This window comes from Hemitrygon akajei, chromosome 8 (genome assembly GCF_048418815.1).
Source record: "Hemitrygon akajei chromosome 8, sHemAka1.3, whole genome shotgun sequence".
NCBI lineage: Eukaryota > Metazoa > Chordata > Chondrichthyes > Myliobatiformes > Dasyatidae > Hemitrygon > Hemitrygon akajei.
This window is the reverse complement of record NC_133131.1, coordinates 29,482,715-29,503,275: the sequence shown is the minus strand read 5'-3', so window position 1 is coordinate 29,503,275 and position 20,561 is coordinate 29,482,715. Positions and strand designations below refer to the sequence as shown.

The following is a 20,561-nucleotide window of genomic DNA, read 5'->3' as shown; positions in this document are numbered from 1 at the left end:
AAGATGTTTCATTTAATTTAGTCGACCTTACAAATACACGGGGAAATCTAATTGCCAGTAGTTATGAAATCCACCTCAATGCTCCTTGCAGATTAGAAAGTTGACGATCTCAATAAGGGGAGAGTCTTAATAATTAATCTCGTTTTGAAGGGTGTTTTCATTCCCACCTATAAACGTAGTTGGGATGCTGTATAAATTAGCAAACATTATTAAAAGGTCCTGTTGCAGATAGAGCCCAGTCTCATGATTATAACCTTTCCCTCAATGTCAATATAACAAAAGAAGTGATAATTGACCAGGAAAAGGGAGGTGCACATACTCCTGTTACTTCAATGGTGCTGAGGTTGAGAAGACTGGGAACTAGGAATGAACATCAACAATAGCTTGTCCTGGTTGTGTCACGCCCATCAATGCTCACCTGCGCTCGTACTTCCACAGGAGGCTAAAGAAAATTGGCATGTCCCCCATGATCCTCACTAATTTGTATTTTTGCACCATAGAATCTGGATGCATCATGACCTGCTATGGCAATTATTATGCACAAGGCCACAAGAAACATCGTGGAGACCAGCCTCCCTCAATGGACTCTGTCTACACTTCGCACTGCCTCAGTAAAGCGAACAGTATAATTCCTGGTCATTCTCTCTTCCCCCAGCAGGCAGAAGATTAAATGAACCTGGAAGCACATACCACCAGGCTCAAGGACAGCTTCTATCCCACTGCTATCAGACTCTTGAATGCTTCCCTAGTACAACAGAATGGACTCCTGACCTCACAATCTCCCTCATTGTGACTTTGCATCTTACTGTCTACCCTCACTGCACTTTCTTTGTACGGTTACACTTTATTTTACACTCTATTACTGTTTTATCCTGCACTGCTGTAATGAACTGATCTGCAAGGCAGGTTTTTCACTGTACCTTGGTATGTGTGACAATAACACAATTTGCCAATTTATTTGCAATTATAGGGCAAATGAGATAGAAAAAGGGTGATTTATTTGCATTTAATGTTAACTGACTACATATTCAGCTTCGTTAGATAGCATACAAGAATTTTTTGTACTAATACATAACAAACAAGCAGTGTCATATATATTAGCTCTGGTTTTAGTAACTTATTTACTGTAGAGCACACCAGCAAATCAAGATCAACAAGCCATTTTCAGCTTAGTCACATCATTAAAATTTATTTTATCTTTAGATGAAATCATAAAACTCCATTAGCCTTCAGGAAATGAGTACCTGCAGTCAAATATTGAGGAAAGAGGTAATTTACTTTGTGCGCTTAATTAACTTCATATACATCCAAGGAGAACAAGTACAAAGCAGTTTCGTTTTCAACCACCTACACGCTCACATTAAAAAATCCCTGATGAAGGTGGCAGAGCTTTTCATTAAAGTGTCGGCGATAATCGATACGTACCCAGCTAGAAGCCCGAGAAGAGCTTATTCAAAAGCACTAGGTCCCTTTTTTTTAAAAAGATCCTTTGTTAAGAATATTTAACATTAAACTCAAGCAGTGCAAAATCCATTTTACGCTGCAGGATTTTGAGCAAACAACTGCTGTGAGGCACTGTAGCCCTGTTGCTTGCACCAGGTCAGATACGGAGGTCTGTGACCAGTGGTGTCAACACAGTGATCAATGTAGGGCCCGTTGTTGATTTTGATGGATATAAATGTCTTGGACAAAATTATAAAAGCGTTGGTTAGTAAGGTGGCTGATAGCTCGTTGGAGTTGTCAACGCCAAATAAGGTCATCAAAAGAAACACGAGGATATAGTCTTGGGCAGAGAAATCACAGTTAGAGTTTAATCTGGGCATGTGTGGGAGGTTAAGTACGAGAGGAAAATATATAATTGAAGGCAGGATCCTTAATAGCGTTGAGGTACAGAACAATATTGGGGTTCAAGTCCATGTCACCATGAAAGTGTCAACTTAAGTAGATAGACTGATGAAGAAGGGTATGGCATGCTTCCCTTCGTCGATAGGAACATGGCGGAAGTCATGCTGCAGTTGTATAAACTTCAATTAGGCTGCACTTCGGGTATTGCATGCTGCTCTGGTTGCCCCATAACAGTAAGGATGAGGAGGCTTTGAAGAGGGTTCAGAAGCCTTTACTAGCTAAAGATATTAGCTAAAAGGGAGGATAGACAAACTGGGATTGTTTTCTCTGGAACTTTGGGGGCTGAGGGGAGACCTGATAGTTTATAAGATTAGGAGAAGCATAGCAATCTTCAGCCAGAATCTTTTTCCCAGTGTGCAAATTTCAAATACTAGAGGACGCAGCTTTAAACTGAGTGGGGGAAAGTTTAAAGTGCATGTGCAGGGCACATTTTTGCAGAGCAAGTGGTAGATGCCTGGAACGTGTTGCCAGGAGCGGTAATGAAAGCAGATACAATACTGGTGATCGAGGAGTTTTTTTGATAAGCACATGAATATATGGGGAATGGAGGATACGGATCACGTGCAAGCAGAGGGATTTGTTTAATTTAGCATCATGCTCAGCATAGAGATTGTGGGCCGAAGGGCCTTTTCCTGGACTGTACTGTTCTATGGTTTATGTTCTAACAACAGACAAGACATTTAGCTAAGTATCCCAATGTTTAGAACCCCAGCTACTTAAAAAAGGAACTTCAATGTGTTTTCTAATGTTGTTACCAGTAATTAAGCTTTGGCAAAACAGAGAAAATAAAATATTTAGTAATGAGTAGAATCAAATAGCGGAGAGTTACAATACTTTGGTAACCTGCCAAAACTAGCAAAAAATAAAACTTAAATTGCATTTCAAAAGATAAGTGTGTCTTAGGAACAAGATAGATGATCATAAAATTTTATTTTGAAAATCACTTTTGTTTCACATGATTATGTTTTATTGGAAAACTCACTGGCTGTGATAAAAATACACTATATTTTTACATAATGAGAATGACCTTGGATTACAGCCAATGGAACTAGAAGAGGGCATTCATTACTAATGAAGAGGAGAGGTTCTTTACGGCCTATTTACCACAGTTCCTTGTTGTGTGTTGACTCCCATTTATTTACTATTTTTACCTAATCTGTTGTTTATTGTTAATTTTCTTTCAATAATTCTTTATATTGGGGTGACTTCCTCAGGATGGTTCACGAAGCAACTCCTTTCATTCCTCTTGTGTCCTCTTTTTATTTCAGATGTGGTTCTGCTACTGCTGGAACCTGTTATCTACGTCCTGGCAGTGTGCTTTTGGGCCAGACGATTGGGTACTTCGCTATCTCTGAGGGGGTCCCACGAGGCTGTGAGAAAAGCATGCGGCATGGAGGCCCAGCTGCAGGAGCCAGGACTCGAATCCATCATCTGCTCCATCTCTCACCAATTCAAGAGCCGGGGAAGATGGAAACCATCAAGGCAGGTGCGGAGGACGTGTGAGTGTTCAGCACCACCTACCAGCCTCTTGCTCTTTGCTGCCAGAGGAGGGTTTCTGCATGTGGTGGTCTCCCTCCCCCTCTCACTCGCTGTTCTCAAGGGGAAGGTTCTTGCTTTCAAGCAGTCTCTGTCTCCCTCAGTGCTGTCGGAGTATGGTGCCAGTGCAAAGTTTAATCGCCACGGTTTGTAGATTTGGACTCTGATCACGTTTATGAAATGTTCCAGTTCTGGTTGCTCCTTTTGAGTGATTTCTGATTTGGGGCAGGCTGCAGATAATGAACACTGAGCTAAACTGTAATATGCCTTTTGATTTTGTGTTTTATTTTCTGTGGTTTCGCTCATTTTTTGTTGCAGTTTATATGATTTTTTGTGCACGTGGGGAAGGGGTGTTGGATGTTTTTCCTTTAGTGGGTTGGTTCCATGGTTCATTGTTTCGTGGCTATCTGTGGGAAGACAAATCTCAGGGTTGTATGCTGCACACGTACTTTGATAATAAATGTACTTTGAATTTTTGCTATTGTCTCTCATCTTTAGTTTTTTGTTTCTCAGGCCAAGTAGCTTCCCAAAAGTAATTAGTCATACAAATTCTGCTTTCTCAATTTTGATTGTGTTCCTTTCATAAACTAATTCAGACATACTGATGGTGCCAAGGTGACATGTACGTGCAGCCTATTGAACAGCCTTTAGCTCTTGTCGAGGTACAAACACGTCAACCCTGGGAAAACTATTCCTCTGAAGAAATGCCTTTTGGCCTTTTCTCCTTGAAGCGATGAAGGATGAGAGGTGACCTGTTAGAGATAAACCTTTGAACCAAGTGAATGAGGATATTAGTATTAGGTGGGAAGCAGATACAACGTTAAGGATCATCGGGTACCATAATCTGAGATAGTGGAGCTAGCAGAGCCACACTGCCTCACAGCTTCAGTAACTTGGGCTCATTTCTGACCTCCAGTGCTGCCAATGTCGAATTTGTTCACTTTCCCTGTGAACTTCCTCCAGGTACTCCCTGTTCCTGCCACATCCAATGGAGAGGCTGGGGAGATTTAATAGTAATCTGGAGAGGATAAAATGGGATTAGTGCAGGATCATTGTAAGTAGGAGCTTAATTGTCTGTGTAGACATGGTAAATCAGAGAGCCTGTGCTGTATTACTATATGGATCTATGACTTTACTGAATGATGGAATACTCTGTCTAAGTTTTTCTGTTCTACCCTCAGTAGCACACAACCCTTTGATTAGGATACATGTTTGTAAGTGGCTTGCCTCTTATGAAGTTCCAAGTGTCACTTCTACAAGAATTAACAGAAGGTATTTAATGTTTTGGTAAACTTTAGGTAACTGCAATTTGACAAATACATTTTTTGTCTACTGTATACAACAGCAAAGCTTGGAAAACACTGCACAACCCCTTGCATTTTACAGATTCAAACCCCCATTCCCATAATACTTGATATTGTACACTTGTTATTGAAAAAGATAAATGCTTTGATGATTCATGTAACCATTGAATCTAATATCAGGACAAAATGACTTCTCCTTCTTTTTCCATTCCAAGTTTTGGCTCCTGATTCTGAGTCTGAACATCACCTCTCAATCTTCAACATTAAGGAATAAAGACCTATCCTGTCCAACCTGTCCCTAAAATTTTACAAATATAACAAAAATAAATGTTGCAAACAAGTTTATTCTGATTACTCATACATTTAAATTTCCAATTATCAGTTGGAACCTTTCTAGAAACTAGGTGTCAACAGCAAAGAGAGACAGACATTTCAAATTGATGATCAATGACAGAGGGGAAGGCAGTACGTTTGGGGCTGTCTGGGACCAGTACATCCTAGCAGCATAGAGTGCACCCTTGGTCAATGGGATATAATTTAAACTTGTGTTCTCAATTTTCAGTAACGAAATTCTATAAAATCCCTACTGATACTAATGAAAAAAAGGCAGCAGAAGTGCTGAAACTCAGCTGGATGCCGATGGAATAAAAGACACTTTGCAGAATGAATCCAAGGATCTACTGAAGCAAATTGTACAAACTAGAGCATCACCATCTTGGTATAACTGCCAAACAAACATTTCATAAGCAAACTATTCACAATTTACTTTGACGGACGATTGCCTCTGCAAAGAACAACTTGTATGAATTGACGTAAGTGCAAAGGTTTTATTTAATCTGAATAATTATTTGCTGATACTTGGGCTAACACCGCCCCCCCCCCAACCCCGAGTGATAGAGAAGACTCACAGTTGAGGGCTATCCGATTTATAAATGTTTAACACGACAGTCGGCGGCGATGGTGAGAGGATCCCGAACGGGTCAGAGTTGGCGCTTCGTCGTCGTCAGGGTAACGCGCGCGGTGGTTGCTGGGAGCCGATGGTGGCATGATGAAGGTCTGCAGCGTGTGTGAGGACCAGGCTACGAAGTACCGATGCCCGGCCTGTGATGTGCGCTAGTAAGTGAGCGGTAGGAGCGGCGCCAGGGGCTGCCAGGTCTACGGCGGCGGGCGGGCGGCGCTAGGGTCTGCCGGGCCTACGGCGGCGGGCGGGCGGCGCTAGGGTCTGCCGGGCCTACGGCGGCGGGCGGGCGGCGCTAGGGTCTGCCGGGCCTACGGCGGCGAGCGGGCGGCGCTCGGGGCTGCCGGGCCAGTTTCCTTGGATAAGCGCTGACCAGATTGCAACCTGTACTGCGAGACTCTGTCCGGATTATGGCGGCGAGCGAACAGCGCTCGAGTTGGCTGGTAAAGTTTAGTTTATTATCACGTACGCGCTTCACCAGTACGGAGTGCTACTGGTACAGAGGCACTAGCGAGCGAGTTGTGTAGGTTCACACAAGTTACAGGCAGCAGTGACGGGGAAAAGACTGCGAAAGGAATCACTAGTGCAAAACAAGTGAGTTTTGGGACCTGCTTCAGTGGATAAAATCTTGGTTTTTCCTATAGAGTATGGTACTGAGGGGTGGTGGTGTCTTTTAAAGCATCTGCATCAATGAGTGAGCTGCAGTTCTGTTGCTTGAGGATTTTATGACAGTGAACAGAGGATGACTTTTATCTGGATTGACAACACCTCCACAAGCACAATCAGCACAGGTGTCCCTCAAGGCTGTGTATTTAGCCCCCTGCTCTATTCACTTTATACTAGTGACTGAGGCTAAGTACTGCTCAAATGTTGTATTTAAGTTTGCTGACTACAGCACTGTTGTTGGCCGACTCAAAGGTAGTAACGAATTTGCAATCTCAATGGCTCTTCACACAGCTTTAGACCATCTGAACAACACAAGCACCTATTTCAGGATGCTATTCACCGACTACAGTTCAACATTCAGGTGGTGACGAGAGGGCGTACAGGAATGAGATATACCAACTAGTGGAGTGTGTCGAGCAACAACCTTGCACTGAACATCAGTAAGATGGATGAGCTGATTGTGGACTTCAGGAAGGGTAAGACGAAGCAACACATACCAATCCTCATAGAGGGATCAGAAGTGGAGAGAGTGAGCAGCTTCAAGTTCCTGGATGTCAGGATCTCTGAGGATCTAACCTGGTCCCAACATATCAATGCAGCTTTAAAGAAGGCAAGACAGCAGCTATACTTTATTAGGAGTTTGAAGAGATTTGGTATGTCAACAAATACATTCAAAAACTTTTATAGATGTACCGTGGAGAGCATTCTGACAGGCTGCATCACTGTCTGGTATGGGGGGGTGGGGGTGGAGGCAGGCTACTGCACAGGACTGAAAGAAGCTGTAGAGGGTTGCAAATTTAGTCGGCTCCATCTTTGGCACTAGCCTACAAAGTATCCAGGACATCTTCAAGGAGCGGTGTCTCAGAAAGGTAGCGTCCATTATTAAGGACCTCCAGCACCCAGGGCATGCCCTTTTCTCACTGTTACCATCAAGTAGGAGGTACAGAAGGCTGAAGGCACACACTCAACAATTCAGGAACAGCTTCTTCCCCCTTTGCCATCTGATTCCTAAATGGACATTAAACCCGTGAACAATATCAATTTCCAAATATATATTATTTGGTTTTTGCACGATTTTTAATCTATTTAATACATGTATACTGTAAATGATTTATTTATTATTATTTTCTTCTGTATTATTTATTGCAATGAACTGCTGCTGCTAAGTTAACAAATTTCACGACGTGTGCTGGTGATAATAAACCTGATTCTGATATACGAGGGAGATTGAAAATCTAGTTTAATGGTGCCACAACAATCTCTCACTTAACATCAGCAAAACCAAAGAGCTGATTATTTACTACAGGACAAGGAAACCGAAGGTCCATGAGCCAGTCATCATCGGGGGATCAGAGATGGAGAGGATCAGCAATTTAAATTCCTCACAGTTATCATTTCAGAGCATCTGTCTTGGGTCTAGTACATGAATGCTATTGCAAACAAAGCACAGCTGTACTTCTACTTTCTCGAAAGTTTTCAAAGATTCTACATGCCATCTAAAACATTGACAAACTTCTATAGGTGTGGGATGAAGAGTGTACTGACTGATTGCATCAAGGCCTGGCATGGAAACGCCAACGCCCTTGAATGGAAAAGCCTACAAAAGGAAGTGGGTACAGCCTAGACCATCACGGGTAATGCCCTTCCCACCATTGAGCATATCTACTAAGAGTGGTGTTGCAAGAAAGCAGCATCCATCATCAAGGAACCCCATCATTTGGCTATGCTCTCTTCTCACTGCTGCTATCTGGAAGGAGGTGCAGGAGCCTCACAACCCACACCACCAGGTTCAGGAACAGTTATTGCCCCTCAGGAGAATTGCAATGTTCCCTCTAATTTTTTTTTACAGCTGTGCAGGCCAATCATTGCTCTGAGCAGGAAATTTTGATACTTCTTGAAAGCTGCGGGGCACTTTAAATGTTTTGTTTGGAATATGCATACTATGAATATTTAGAATGAAATCTGAAAACATACTTTTGATTTTGTTCATTAATTGAAGGGTATAATGAAATGCAGTACAACAAAGAAAATCTTTCGTGCTTTGTAAACTTTTTTAGTTGTACCCAATTCCAGCTGTGGGGCAACAAAGACTATATGCGCAGAGCATTTCAGTTACTGTATGACTGCACAGTTTAGAGGTAACGGACCATCAGGCTCTTGAACTAAAGCCGATAACTTCACTCGCCCAACTGTTCCCACAAACCTATGGCCTCACTTTCAAGGACTCTTCATCTCATGTTCTTGATATTCTTTGCTTATTTTTAATATTTATTATTTTTTAATTTGCAGATTGTTGTCTTTTGCATAGGGGTTATTAGTCTCCGTGTTCAGGTTTCTTTGCTTCATTGGTGTCTTGGTATCTATTTTGAATGGCCGCAAGAAAATGAATCTCAGAGTTGTTGTATTTTGACATGTATGTACTTGGATAATAAATTTACTTTTACCTTTGAGTTGTACCTATAGGTTCTTTGGGAAAAATAATTTAATTGGTCCTGCTTTCAAACTTTAAATTGCCCATGTTGAAAGTTGCTTATGAATCTTCTTACTCATAATGATTTCGGGCAATATCTTAGTAATGCTATAATTGGTCGTTTGTCTTTAGAACAAAAATGCCTCTTGATGGCATTTCCATCAATCTGTGCCCTCTGGCTTCTCTCAATTTCTCCATCTTGTTCTCCATTTGTTGCAGTTTTTACTTGCTGTCATTGAGACACACTGGTCTGAAAGAAAACTATTGCTAATCTGCTTTGGTTCTTTTAGCAAATTTTGCTGCCTCAACTGCCCAATCTGCAGACTTTGATTCTATAAAGTTATATTATGTGAATGTTACTAAAATGTGATTCTTTATTATATTTAATAATTCTATTCTCTTTATTTTCAGTTGTTCTGTAGGATGCTACAAGAAACATAAGGGTATGGACAGTCTTCTAATTCCTTACAAATTAATTTGGTTACTGTAAAATATGCAAGCTTCCAAAGAAAATGTTATCTGTGTAATCTGGAGAATAGTCAACTGGATCTTAAGATTGATGGGGAGATGGTAATACAAAATCACTTCAGGTCCATCCATGGCTTTTGCAAATGCAAAAATGGTGGTGCCTTGTTCTTGTGTGTTAAGATTGAGTAGAAAACTACACCTTCATTCATGATATAACAACATTTTATACCTTCCTGGTATAATGTGTCATAAGTAAGAAATGTCATCCTTTGTTTATGATGTATTTTACATATCCCGATTTAAAGGATCAACCTGAACAGCTTTTTTGGAACATCATCCCACCTTCTAAACTGTGACTTGGCTTTATGAAAGAATCTAAATGTTGTACTGTGAATTCTGGTTTTGTGTTAAAATGTATATTGATAATTACATAGAACCATTTTAATTGCACTTGTTTATCTAAAATAACTAAATTTGGTGCTTTTGTTTTACTAGATGATTGCAAACCACAAAAGTCTGGTTCAGTGTCATCAACTTCAGAGCTTTCTACAGAAGTTGGGACAATAACATGGCAAGAAGGCAAAGGTAGATACCATGCCGTCATATTAGAAAGGATAAATATCTACAAAGCTAGAATTGTTTAAAGAATTGAGTGTAAACACAACTTTATAAATCATTCAAGATTGGGCCATTAAAAAAAAAACAAGCATTTTATAGATTTTAGTGCTGTTATGGCAGGATAATGTAAGCTTGGCATTAAAATGTTTTCGGTTTTGTGTAGTAAATGTAAACTATCAACTCGCATAATTCTGGTGCTACCCACAGTGTTGGGATAGAAAGTTGTCTTCTACAATTTGCCCAAATCAATGGGACGGATCTTTCAAAGCTCAAGTACAGTACTCATTTTCTGCTGGATGTGCATTTAAGTAAAACCCATTTATTTTTCATTGAGCACCAATGTTCCCTTACAAAGTACTATTGGTGAACAGAGGCATGGGGAGATTGGGAGAGAAATAAAAGTAGATTCCATCCATGTTCAAAAAGTGAAAGTAGAATTTAAAACTTTGATCAATAGAATTATACATTTGAATCAATTGTTTCCTTTTAAAATAGACTGATATTCTGGATTAAACTTATTATGATCATGTAGAAGAGTGAAAGAGACATGGCCTAGGAATTTAATCCATTATGTAGTAACTGTTTATAATCCCTGTGCATGTTAGTTGTTCTTTTAAACAGTAATGGCATATTCCTGTCAACAGATGACATACTGGGTGAAGATGAAGAATCTGATCGAGTGCCCCTAGAGAAATTGAAACTGTTGGGTATGTAGACAAAAACAGATCACAACAAAAACATCTTTTTGATTCCTGACATTTACTATTAGGAGGGTAATTTGAACAAACTAAATTAAATTGGTTTAAATGATTAGTGTACAAAACTGATTTAGTTCAATGACATTCATCACTGTTTGAGTGCTGTGAGAGATGTTCCTGAGTCTAAGAATTTGTTCTGTTGACTCGTGTGACAATATTGACTGTCACTGAGGACTTTATAACACTAGAAATAATTGATTGCAGGAAGAATCGATTACTTCATAAAGTATGGAGGCAAGCCCTTTTGTCCAGTAAGCTCACATGGTCAAACAACCTATTTAGAACGTAGAGCAGTACAGCATCATTTCACGATGTTGTGCCAACCATTTCACCTACTCCTTGATCAATTTAACCCTTCCGTCCTACATAGCCCATAACCCACCATTTTCTTTCATTCATGTGTCCTAAGAGTCTCGTAAATGTCCTTAGAGTATCCTTTACACTAATCTGTGTTATTCCTCCCACATTCCCATCACTTCTCGTGAGATTTTTCCACTCACAATACGGACATTTCAGTGGCTAATTAACCTGCCACTCTTAGAATGGAGGGAAGGGAATGCCATAAACTCAAGCTCCAACAACACAGCACCTAATTTCCATGAGCTGTACCATTGTGCAACCTGTATTGCTTCTATTTTGATTATTTTCTCTTCGAGCACCTGCCCGCCTAGACTCCTTGCTGAATGTTTGATATTCACTATTAGATAGTACTACCTCTTGAGAGGAATATACAATTGACATTTCAGGCCAAGATCCTTTGTCCAACACATAATTCTCCATAATTTCTGTCATCTCCAACGGGATCCCACCGCCAATGATGTCTTTCCCTCCCCCGTTTCTGCTTTCCACAGATATCGCTCTGTACGTGACTCCCTTGTCCATTTTTCCCTCTCCACTGCTCTCCCTTCTGGCACTTATCCTTAAAAGTGAAACAAATGCTACACCTCCTCCCTCACGAACATACAGGGCCCGAAACAGTTCTTCCAGGTGAGGTGACACTTCACCCTTGAACCTGCTGGGGTTATATAGTGAACCCGGTGCTCCTATGGTCTATATAGTGGGAGACTCGATGCAGATTTGGGATGGCTTCGCTGAGCAACTACACTCCATCTGCCAGAAAAAGCAGGATCTCCCAGTGGCCAAACATTTTAATTCCACTTCCAATTCCCATTCTGACACATCAGTGCACGGCCTCCTCTACTGCATTGAGGCCACACTCAGGTTGGAGGAGCAACACCTTATATTCTGTCTGGGTAGCCTCCAACCTGATGGCATGAACATTGATTTCTCAAACTTCCGGTAATGCCGGTCTCCACCCTGCCCCCCCCCCACCTTCACCATTCCCCACTCTCACCTCATCTTCCTATAACATCCCTCTGGTGTTCTTCCCCCTTTCTTTCTTCCATGGCCTGTTCTCTCCTATCAGATTCTCCCTTCTCCAGCCCTGTTTCTTTCATCAATCAACTTCCCAGCTCTTTACTTAACCCCCCCACTTTCATCTGTCACCTTGTTTCTTCCTCCCCTCCACACCCTTGCTTACTTTGACATATCTTTTTACCCCCAGTCCTGATGAAGGGTCTCAGCCCAAAACATCAGCTGTACTCTTTTCAATAGATGCTGCCTATCCTGAATTCCTCCAGCATTTTGTGTGTGTTGCTTGGATTTTCAGCATCTGCAGATCTTCTCTTGTTTGATTAACACTAGCCTAGTGTTTATTACTGCTTCTAACTTCCTTCATTTACAAATTTGAAACAGGTCTTGAGTAAAGTGAGTGAAATTCAGGTCCTGAAACTTCAATGTTATAAAGCACTAATTATTATTTTTGCTTTTCTAACAGCAAAATCTGAGGAATTGAAGAGTTTACTTTGTAATCCTCATCTTAGACAGTTGCTATTGACAATAGACAGAGCAGAAGATAAAGAAAACATCATGAAATCGGCTATGCAAGAACCAATTTTTGTAGAATTTGCTGATCGATGTCTACAAGTAGTTGAACCCCAAGATAAAGAAAATGACATTACTGGCTCCTGGTAAATGTGTTTAACCCCTGAGCACATGGCAACTATGTTGTAAAGTAATTGGCCAATCCTGGTTTTGACGTGGGGGGGGGGGGGGGGGGGGGGGGGGGAGAGAATGGAAAGCCTGACGATTCAGCAACTATGGAATGTGCAGTGAGGTCAATGACTGTGGACAGTGGTGGTGTTTTTTTTTACAAAGTTTGACTGAAATTGTGATAAATTTTAAAATACAACAAAAATATTTAAGGTGGCAGCTAATAAGTGTGATATATAAATAGTATATCAATAAAATCAAAATTTAGTTTGCTGCTTTGAACATTTACCTCCACTTCTGCACTCTCCCCCTATTTAACATTTGCTGCTCACTAACTTGTTTGCTGAGATAGCATACAAAGGCTTATCGTTTACATAAATATAACTATATCATCATTGCCACTAGGTACGATGATTTGGCTTATTCACTAGTAGCTGCAAAATCGCCAGGGCTCAATATGATACATTACATAAGACATCTCTACAAGTTGTGCAATGAAGTTAAAATACCATTTAATTTACTAAATGGTTACTATACATTCATGTTATCTTTGATTCAATGAATAAAGACACCAAGGTCCCTCTAAAAACCCATATCTTTCAAAATTTCTGTTTAATATTCAATATTTTTATGCATTAGATTCCTCTGGTCTTCTTGTTCAATTATTTAAGTAGAAATCTTCCTAAGCATTTTCACTTATTTCTCAAACATTGCCACCAAGTTTTTGAATCAGGAGTAGATCTAGGTACATTGCACTTCATACCATTAGATCATCAATAAAGGCTGAACACCTGGGGCATCAGTGCCAAGTCCCATATCGCATTAGTCCAAAAAAGTTTATTGTTTTATCATTAGTCAATTCTCAGTACATGCCAGTATATTACACAATTTAGTTTCATAATCTCCAGCATGGAACCTTAGTGAAGGCTTCTAGTAGTTCTAAATATGTCAACAGGTTTATTAAATATTATTTCTCTAAGCATCAGTTTGATATTACCACTTATATAATAGATTCCAGCATTTTCCTTATTAACTGATGAAGCTAAATGGTCAATAGCTTCTTTCCCCCAACATCCTTTCTTCAGTAGTGATGTTTTAATTGCTACTTTCTAAGATTACCTTTCTGAATCAACATAATTTTACATTACCATCACTCCAATCAGTCTCTAAGCCACATCCTCTTAGAAAGGATAGCCATCATGTTCTGACTGATCCCTTTCTCTCCCATTAACTTCTTGAACGTTATTTATTTTGGATGGATTTTCTCTAATTTACTCTAATCTGCTCTTTACAAATGTACAAAATTGGAATGTATGACCTAGAGTTATTTTCAATAAAACAAACAGAATTCATTCTTATTCTAAGAGGAGGTTTTGCATAAATGAGGAAAAGAGAACTGTTATCTGTTGGAAAAGCATGTCTGATTGAAATGAGTTTGGTCTTAACTCCTATAGTATGAATAATGCCTTTACTAAATGTATCCAAAGGGGTGGATGTGGATAAGAAAAAAGAATGTCCATAAGATATATTCTGCAAAACATCTTTGCAGAATACTAGACACCTTAAAAAAAAGTGGCCAGAACTTGGAACTGTTATTTCCCACTTTCACTTGTATACTGATTACAACCACAAAGTATTGTAAATGTGTGCAGATTAGAGTTAAACCAAAAGGTATTGTCATGCTCCCTTTATTGATAATAGGTGTAATAGCTAATACATTTTTATTAAGCCTAAGTGCTAAAGTACAGATAATAAAATTGATCATATTTTAATAAGATATTTAAATTTGTCAACAATTCTAAACATTTCAAGTATTTCTAAATAACCCCTAATAATTTTTTGCATTTTTGTGACAAGTATACAATTTTTTTAAAAAAACATTGTTTTGAAGAACAGTGTAAGCAGCAATTTCTGCTTATAAAGTGCAGAACTGGAGTAGAAATCACATTTCTTGCTAAGACAATGCAAATGTTATCATCTAACAGCACTACTAAATACATGCTGACAAAATGAATAAAATCAATTAACATCTCTTATTTAAAAACAACAAATGCCAAAAGATTGTGCACATTTAAAATTCTGCATTGGTATGCCTTTCTTTCACTTAAGTACATATTGAACTCTCTGAACAACACTTACTAGTATTGTGAATTTTTAAAAATTCCATCAATGATCTGAATTTTTGTTGGGCAACAGTTCTTCATTTTAGAGTAAATATAGTGAAATACACCAATTCAAATAAACATATACATTGTTAGTTCTTAGGTTTCCTCTTAAGAATTAAGAGATGACAAATCATATAACCCAATGATCTCGTATTAACAAAATATAACTTAATTGCCAGTATGTGAAACATGACTCTGGTTCGGTGTCAAGTGTAAAACACAGGACAATACCATAAATGGACAGCACAATAGCAATCACCAATTTACAAGACAATAGTGCAAACAGCCATGAGCAAGCAATCCTTAGAATGGTCACATGCACAAATGCCAATAATCAAATAAATGTGAACATACGAATGGACTAAATAATCATCCACAGAATAAGAAGAACAGGAAAGACTAACCCAGGGGTTCCCAACCTTTTTTTAATGCCATGGAGCAATACCCTGAAGCAAGGAGTCTGGACTCCAGGTTGGAAAACCCTGATGATTTAATGAATGTTGTGCACGGATAGTTGGGGTATTACACCAGAGTGAGTTTTGTTGGAAATCTGGATAGCTACAGGAAAGCATCTTTGGAGATTACGTGTCTCCTGGCTGGCAATTTGGTGATAGGTGACTGGTAGGGTGGGTGGAATCAGCAGTAGTTTTTTCAGCTCTTTTCTGTGCTCTGAGGATGAGCGGGTCTTTTATTGTCAGTAGTGCTGCTAGAAAGAATTAAGTAGTTCTTTTCATTGCCCTGAAGGATTACTTTCCATGATCAACAATCTTTATTTAAAACATTGAAACATCCAAATACATCTTACAAACTGGAATACGCTTAAAAAGTAAACATATTTCCTTTAATCCCAAAAGGTTTATATCTTTGATGCAGCTTTGAACTGAAACTTAAGCAGTTCTTATATCTTAATTTTTACCAATAAACTGAAAACACATACATGAGGAAATCTGCAAATGCTGGAAATCCAAAGCAAAAAAAAACACCCCCCCCCCCCCCCCGGAGGAGCTCAGCAGGCCTAGCAGCATCTATGAAAAAGAGTAAACAGTTGACTTTACAGGCCGAGACCCTTGCCCTGATGAAGGGTCTTGGCCCAAATTGTTGACTGTTTATCCTTTTCCATAGATGCTGCCTAGCCTGCTGAGTTCCTCCAGCATTTTGTTTGTATTGCTTTAATACATACAGTTGTTTCTCTGAATACAGATTTCCTGTGAACAATCAAGTCCACATGTGATATTAAAAAATATGTAGTAAGCTGGTGATACAAATAGCAGCAACAAATTAAAAGACGCAAATGCCAAAACCTCAATTCTCCAAGTTAATGGTGACATTTAGGATTGCAGGAAGTGAAAGCAAAGAGGTTCTTTAAATTTCAGCACACATGGAAGTTTGTTAAGGAATAAAGGAAATGGCAGTGGAAAATAGATGCGTAACTGTCTCAAAATGCACAATCACAATATCAAAATAGTAACCATATTTTCCCTTGCTAATTAAACCTACTTGACTAAACTGCTTTAGGACCATGGGATCTTGATCCTGCAGCCACCTCACTGATAATACAGAGTCATTTATCAGGGGGGAAAAAATCATGATCTGATAGCTGTATGAAAACAAAACAGTTTTAACATTTTACAATGTCACTAATCAGTATATCTTTAGATGAAGTTCATTAAAGCAAGACAGCAAATTCTTTAAACAATAGCCTAAAACACAAATGCAGGACAAGAAAATAACTTAAAAGTTCTTCTCGTTCTAATTATACCCAAGTTAATACTCAGTACTAAGATATTAGTAAAATTGTATTAACGGTTTGATGCTGAAATATTTAAGCAAAATCATAAGAACCTTTACAGAAGGAATCAAAGTTTAAAAAAGATAAAATATTGTACATTACTCAAATTCCCTGCATACCAAAAAATAAATAATAGAATTCCGAACTTGTGCAACTATAAATACCAAATTGTAGGTTTTTGTTCACATGATCCATATTGAATACGCTGCTTATGTCAGTTCTATGGATTTCAACATACAGAAGTAAATTAAAATGGAATGATATGTTGGGTTAATTTCCATGAGAAAAGGAGAATAGGCAGGTACTTGAATAAATGTAGTGTAACAGTGTACTGTATTTTGTTATGCTCTTCACAAACAGTGTTATGTAACAATTCCAATCATGCTTTCTTTGTTGAAGTAATTCTTCTTGTTGAAAGAGCATTTCTTTGAAGTCTTATTAAACAAATTTTATGTAAAGTTCATAAAATAGTGAAATCAAAAGAGTGCAAATATAAATATAAATTTATGCTCTTGCATTACAAATGCATTCTGGCCAAACTTTATATGAGCTAATCTGATAAATGGTTGATCAACTTTTCAGTTTATGACTACTCCATTATCAGAGAGAATTGTTCTTTTACAAGAGCCTTGTGGTTACAAGATTGCACATGCAGGAATGTGGGCAAAGAGGGGAAAGGTGTGTTGATAAAATGATTACACTTTTTCCAATAAGATCTGGTTAAAACCAATGATCGTGCACTTTTGGTGTTCTGGGTAAGTGTCAGCAAAAAGCAGTGGAGACCGTTTGCAGTGGAACTTTACTTGCACCTAGAAGAGAAAAATGGAATAGTTGAGTTACACCAGATAATATTAAAAATTTATGCTAAGAAGCCAAGTTGAAAAAAACATTATTTTAAAAAAGGTGCTAACTAAATTTTAGCAGTAATAGATCAAAACAGAAAGCCACTTCTGAATACACTCCACTCCACATTCATGAACCTGATCTTTCCCAGTATTGTTATTCGAGTAGCACCATGAAATGAGGCTTGAAGCTATGACTTTGTATATGAACCAGGAGCACATTGCAAAAAGCAACAAAGCCAAGCAATATGAAAGTAAACACAAGAAAAATTGACTGGGTAGCATCAGAGCACTGTTTTCAAGCACTTTCCAAATATACAGAAGCCTTTGGGAGAAAAATTTTCAGATACCCATCTCATGGATACCATTGTCATATTTATTATGTACATTGTATTTTATTTTCCTTAAGGTTGTTATAGCCAGGAGTGGTAATGGGGACAAGCTCCCACTACCTGTTAAAGGCTCCCAATGGTGTACACCTCAAATAGCCTCTGACAACCAAGTTCAGCTCCTGACCTTCATGTGTGGCTTAGCCACTAAGCCTGGTGGAACTGTTTCTACTAACAGGAGAAGGGGCAAAGGTGAGTTACTGGCACCTTAAAACCAGTCGCTTCGGGAAGATGGAGTTCATCAGCCTTGGTTGGCAGCTCCTCTAGTACAGGGGTCACCAACCTTTTTTGCACCGCAGACCGGTTTAATATTGACAATATTCTTGCGGACTGGCTGATGGTGGTGGGGGGTGGGAGGTGGCAATCATGACCTGAATATAGGACCTATATTAAGTAGTAAGTCAACTATAGTCACTTATAAGTGGCTAATACACTTAACTTTGTTTCTAAAAGGGTTTATCTAATGAATTTAATATTAAACACACAGCGTGTATTTTCCTAGCATGAATATAGTGATAAGTCAATTATAACTCACTTATAAGTAAATAGCATCATAACATTTTAAGTAATGTTTGGATCTTAAAACACACCACCTATTTTCCTCATATGAACATATAAAATCATTGCAACACACCAGTGAGAGGACAAGATAAGGGCCGGAGGTCCCCGTACCGGGGCCACGGTGGTCGCAGTCCGGAGAGAGCGAGGAGTGCTACAGAGCGTGCCCACCCCCTTTGTAGGTCGGTAGAATTTATCGGCCGATAAAAGTTTGGCTCGAGGGATGACTTTCAGTAGATCACAGCAAGTAGCTGCTCTGCTACTTACGAAACTGAGCCCGAATTAGGTCATCTGCAAATATTTTAGCACCAGGTTCCCCACGAACATTCAGTGTGCTAAACAGGTTTAGAGGCAGTGCCTGTCTGTCCGCGCTCCAGGCCAGTAAGCAACAGCACTTCTCACCAGCTGTGCAAGGCAGCCGGTTACCCAAGGCCAACCTATGATCCCTGACGCAAGGGTATCTGCGTTTAGGCAACTGATGACCTCGCGTGCGTTCGTTCAAAAGTGGGCGTGATGGAATGAGGAAAAGTACACCTGACTCATATCGATATGAAATATTGTTTCTTCGCGGCCCGGTGGTTGGGGACCACTGCTCTAGTAGAAGGAAAACACTGATCTCAAACCTCCACTGCCTTGTGGCTATACCCACTCACAGGGAAGGCTTCAGGAGTAAACCCAAAAGGGAAAAGTCCTGAGCTGGTGTTCCTAAGGCAGTCCTACATTGAGTTCAACACTGACTGGCAACTCTTGTGATGCTGCTGGTTCCAAACTGTATTGGTCTCTGCTGTTCCTTTGGGTTCATCAGTTGCATGGAGAGAGGCAGCTTGCTACATGGGCAACAGCTTGCTCTCTACATTGTACTGCCCAAGCTTGTGTATCTAGACAGCTCGGATACAACATCCATGGTCAACTCTGACCAACGGAGTCCCTTTCCTCACACATATAAAAATAAAAAAGGTTCAGGTTTTTGCATGGATGCAATCAGCAAAATACAGTGCCTATAAGTGGTATTCATACCCCCCCCCCCCAGCCCCCATAAGTTTTCATGTTCTATCATTTTACATCATTGACTCAGTGGATTTTTTGATACTGATCAACAGAAAAGACATTTTCGTCTCAAAGTGAAAACAAATTTTCTACAAATTGGTCTAAATTTATTACAATTATTAAATACAAAATAATTCACTGCATAATTACTCACCCCCTTCAAGTCTGTATTTAGTAGATGCACCTTTAGCAGCAATCACAGCCTTGATTCTGTGCACAATCACATCGATTGTACTTTCCACAGATTCTGCCTGGGCTGCCGATTTTCTCCAGCATTTTGTGTGTGGATAGGTCTCTATCAGTTTTGCACGTGTGGACACTGCAATTTTTCCCCATTCTTTACAAAACTGCTCAAGCTCTGTCAGATTGCATGGGGATCATGAGTGAACAGCCCTTTTCAAGTCCAGCCACAAATTCTCAACTGGATTGAGGTCTGGGCTCTGACTTGGCCACTCCAGGATATTACCGTTTTTAAGCCATTCCTGTGTAGCTTTATGCTTGAGGTAAACAAGCATACTTGCTGGAAAGTATTCTGGAAAACAAATCTTCTCCCAAGTTGCAGTTCTCTTGCAGACTGCATCAGGTTTTCCCTGCATTTTGCTGCATTCATTTTACCCTCTACCTTCATAAACCTTTCAGGGCCTGTTGCAGTGAAGCATCCCCACATAATGATGCAGCCACCACCATGTTTCACAGTAGGAATGGTGTGTTTTTGATGACGTGTGGTGTTTGGCTTACACCAAACATAGTGTTTAGTCTGATGGCCAAAAAGTTCAGTTTCTGGTTTCGTCAGACTATAGAACCTTCTTCCAGCTGACTTCAGAGTTTCCCACATGCCTTCTGGCACACTCTAGCCAAGACTTAATGTGTTTTTTTCCCCCCAAGTGGCTTTCTCTTTGCCACTCTCGCATAAAGCTGTGACTTGGTGAAGTACCTGGGCAATAGTTGTTTTATGTGTAGTCTCTCCCATCTCAGCCACTGAAGCCACTCCAGAGTTGTCATAGCTCTCTGGGTGGCCTCCCTCACGAGTCCCCTT

The 20,561-nt window shown here is 39.7% G+C and overlaps 2 protein-coding genes across 3 annotated transcripts in view; one reads left to right on the top strand and one right to left on the bottom strand.

Moving 5' to 3' along the window:
* Window positions 1-5,711: 5,711 nt before the first annotated feature.
* On the top strand, window positions 5,712-12,787 carry znhit3 (zinc finger, HIT-type containing 3). 2 transcript variants are annotated; one of them, XM_073053543.1, is made up of 5 exons: window positions 5,712-5,861; window positions 9,251-9,282; window positions 9,800-9,892; window positions 10,570-10,632; window positions 12,521-12,787. In XM_073053543.1, exons 1-5 carry the CDS (start codon window positions 5,791-5,793, stop codon window positions 12,715-12,717), a joined length of 456 nt encoding a protein of 151 aa, XP_072909644.1. In that variant the 5' UTR covers window positions 5,712-5,790; the 3' UTR covers window positions 12,718-12,787. The 2 variants fall into 2 exon arrangements, with proteins under 2 accessions (XP_072909644.1, XP_072909646.1); XM_073053545.1 differs by having other exon boundaries at window positions 5,714-5,861; window positions 9,803-9,892.
* A 1,620-nt stretch (window positions 12,788-14,407) lies between these two features.
* myo19 (myosin XIX) overlaps window positions 14,408-20,561 on the bottom strand; it is a 55,501-nt gene continuing 49,347 nt past the window's right edge. The window contains exon 24 of the mRNA XM_073053540.1: window positions 14,408-17,498. Within this exon, the coding sequence (XP_072909641.1) occupies window positions 17,385-17,498 (114 nt within the window). The 3' untranslated portion in view covers window positions 14,408-17,384. The remainder of the gene's footprint in view (window positions 17,499-20,561) is intronic.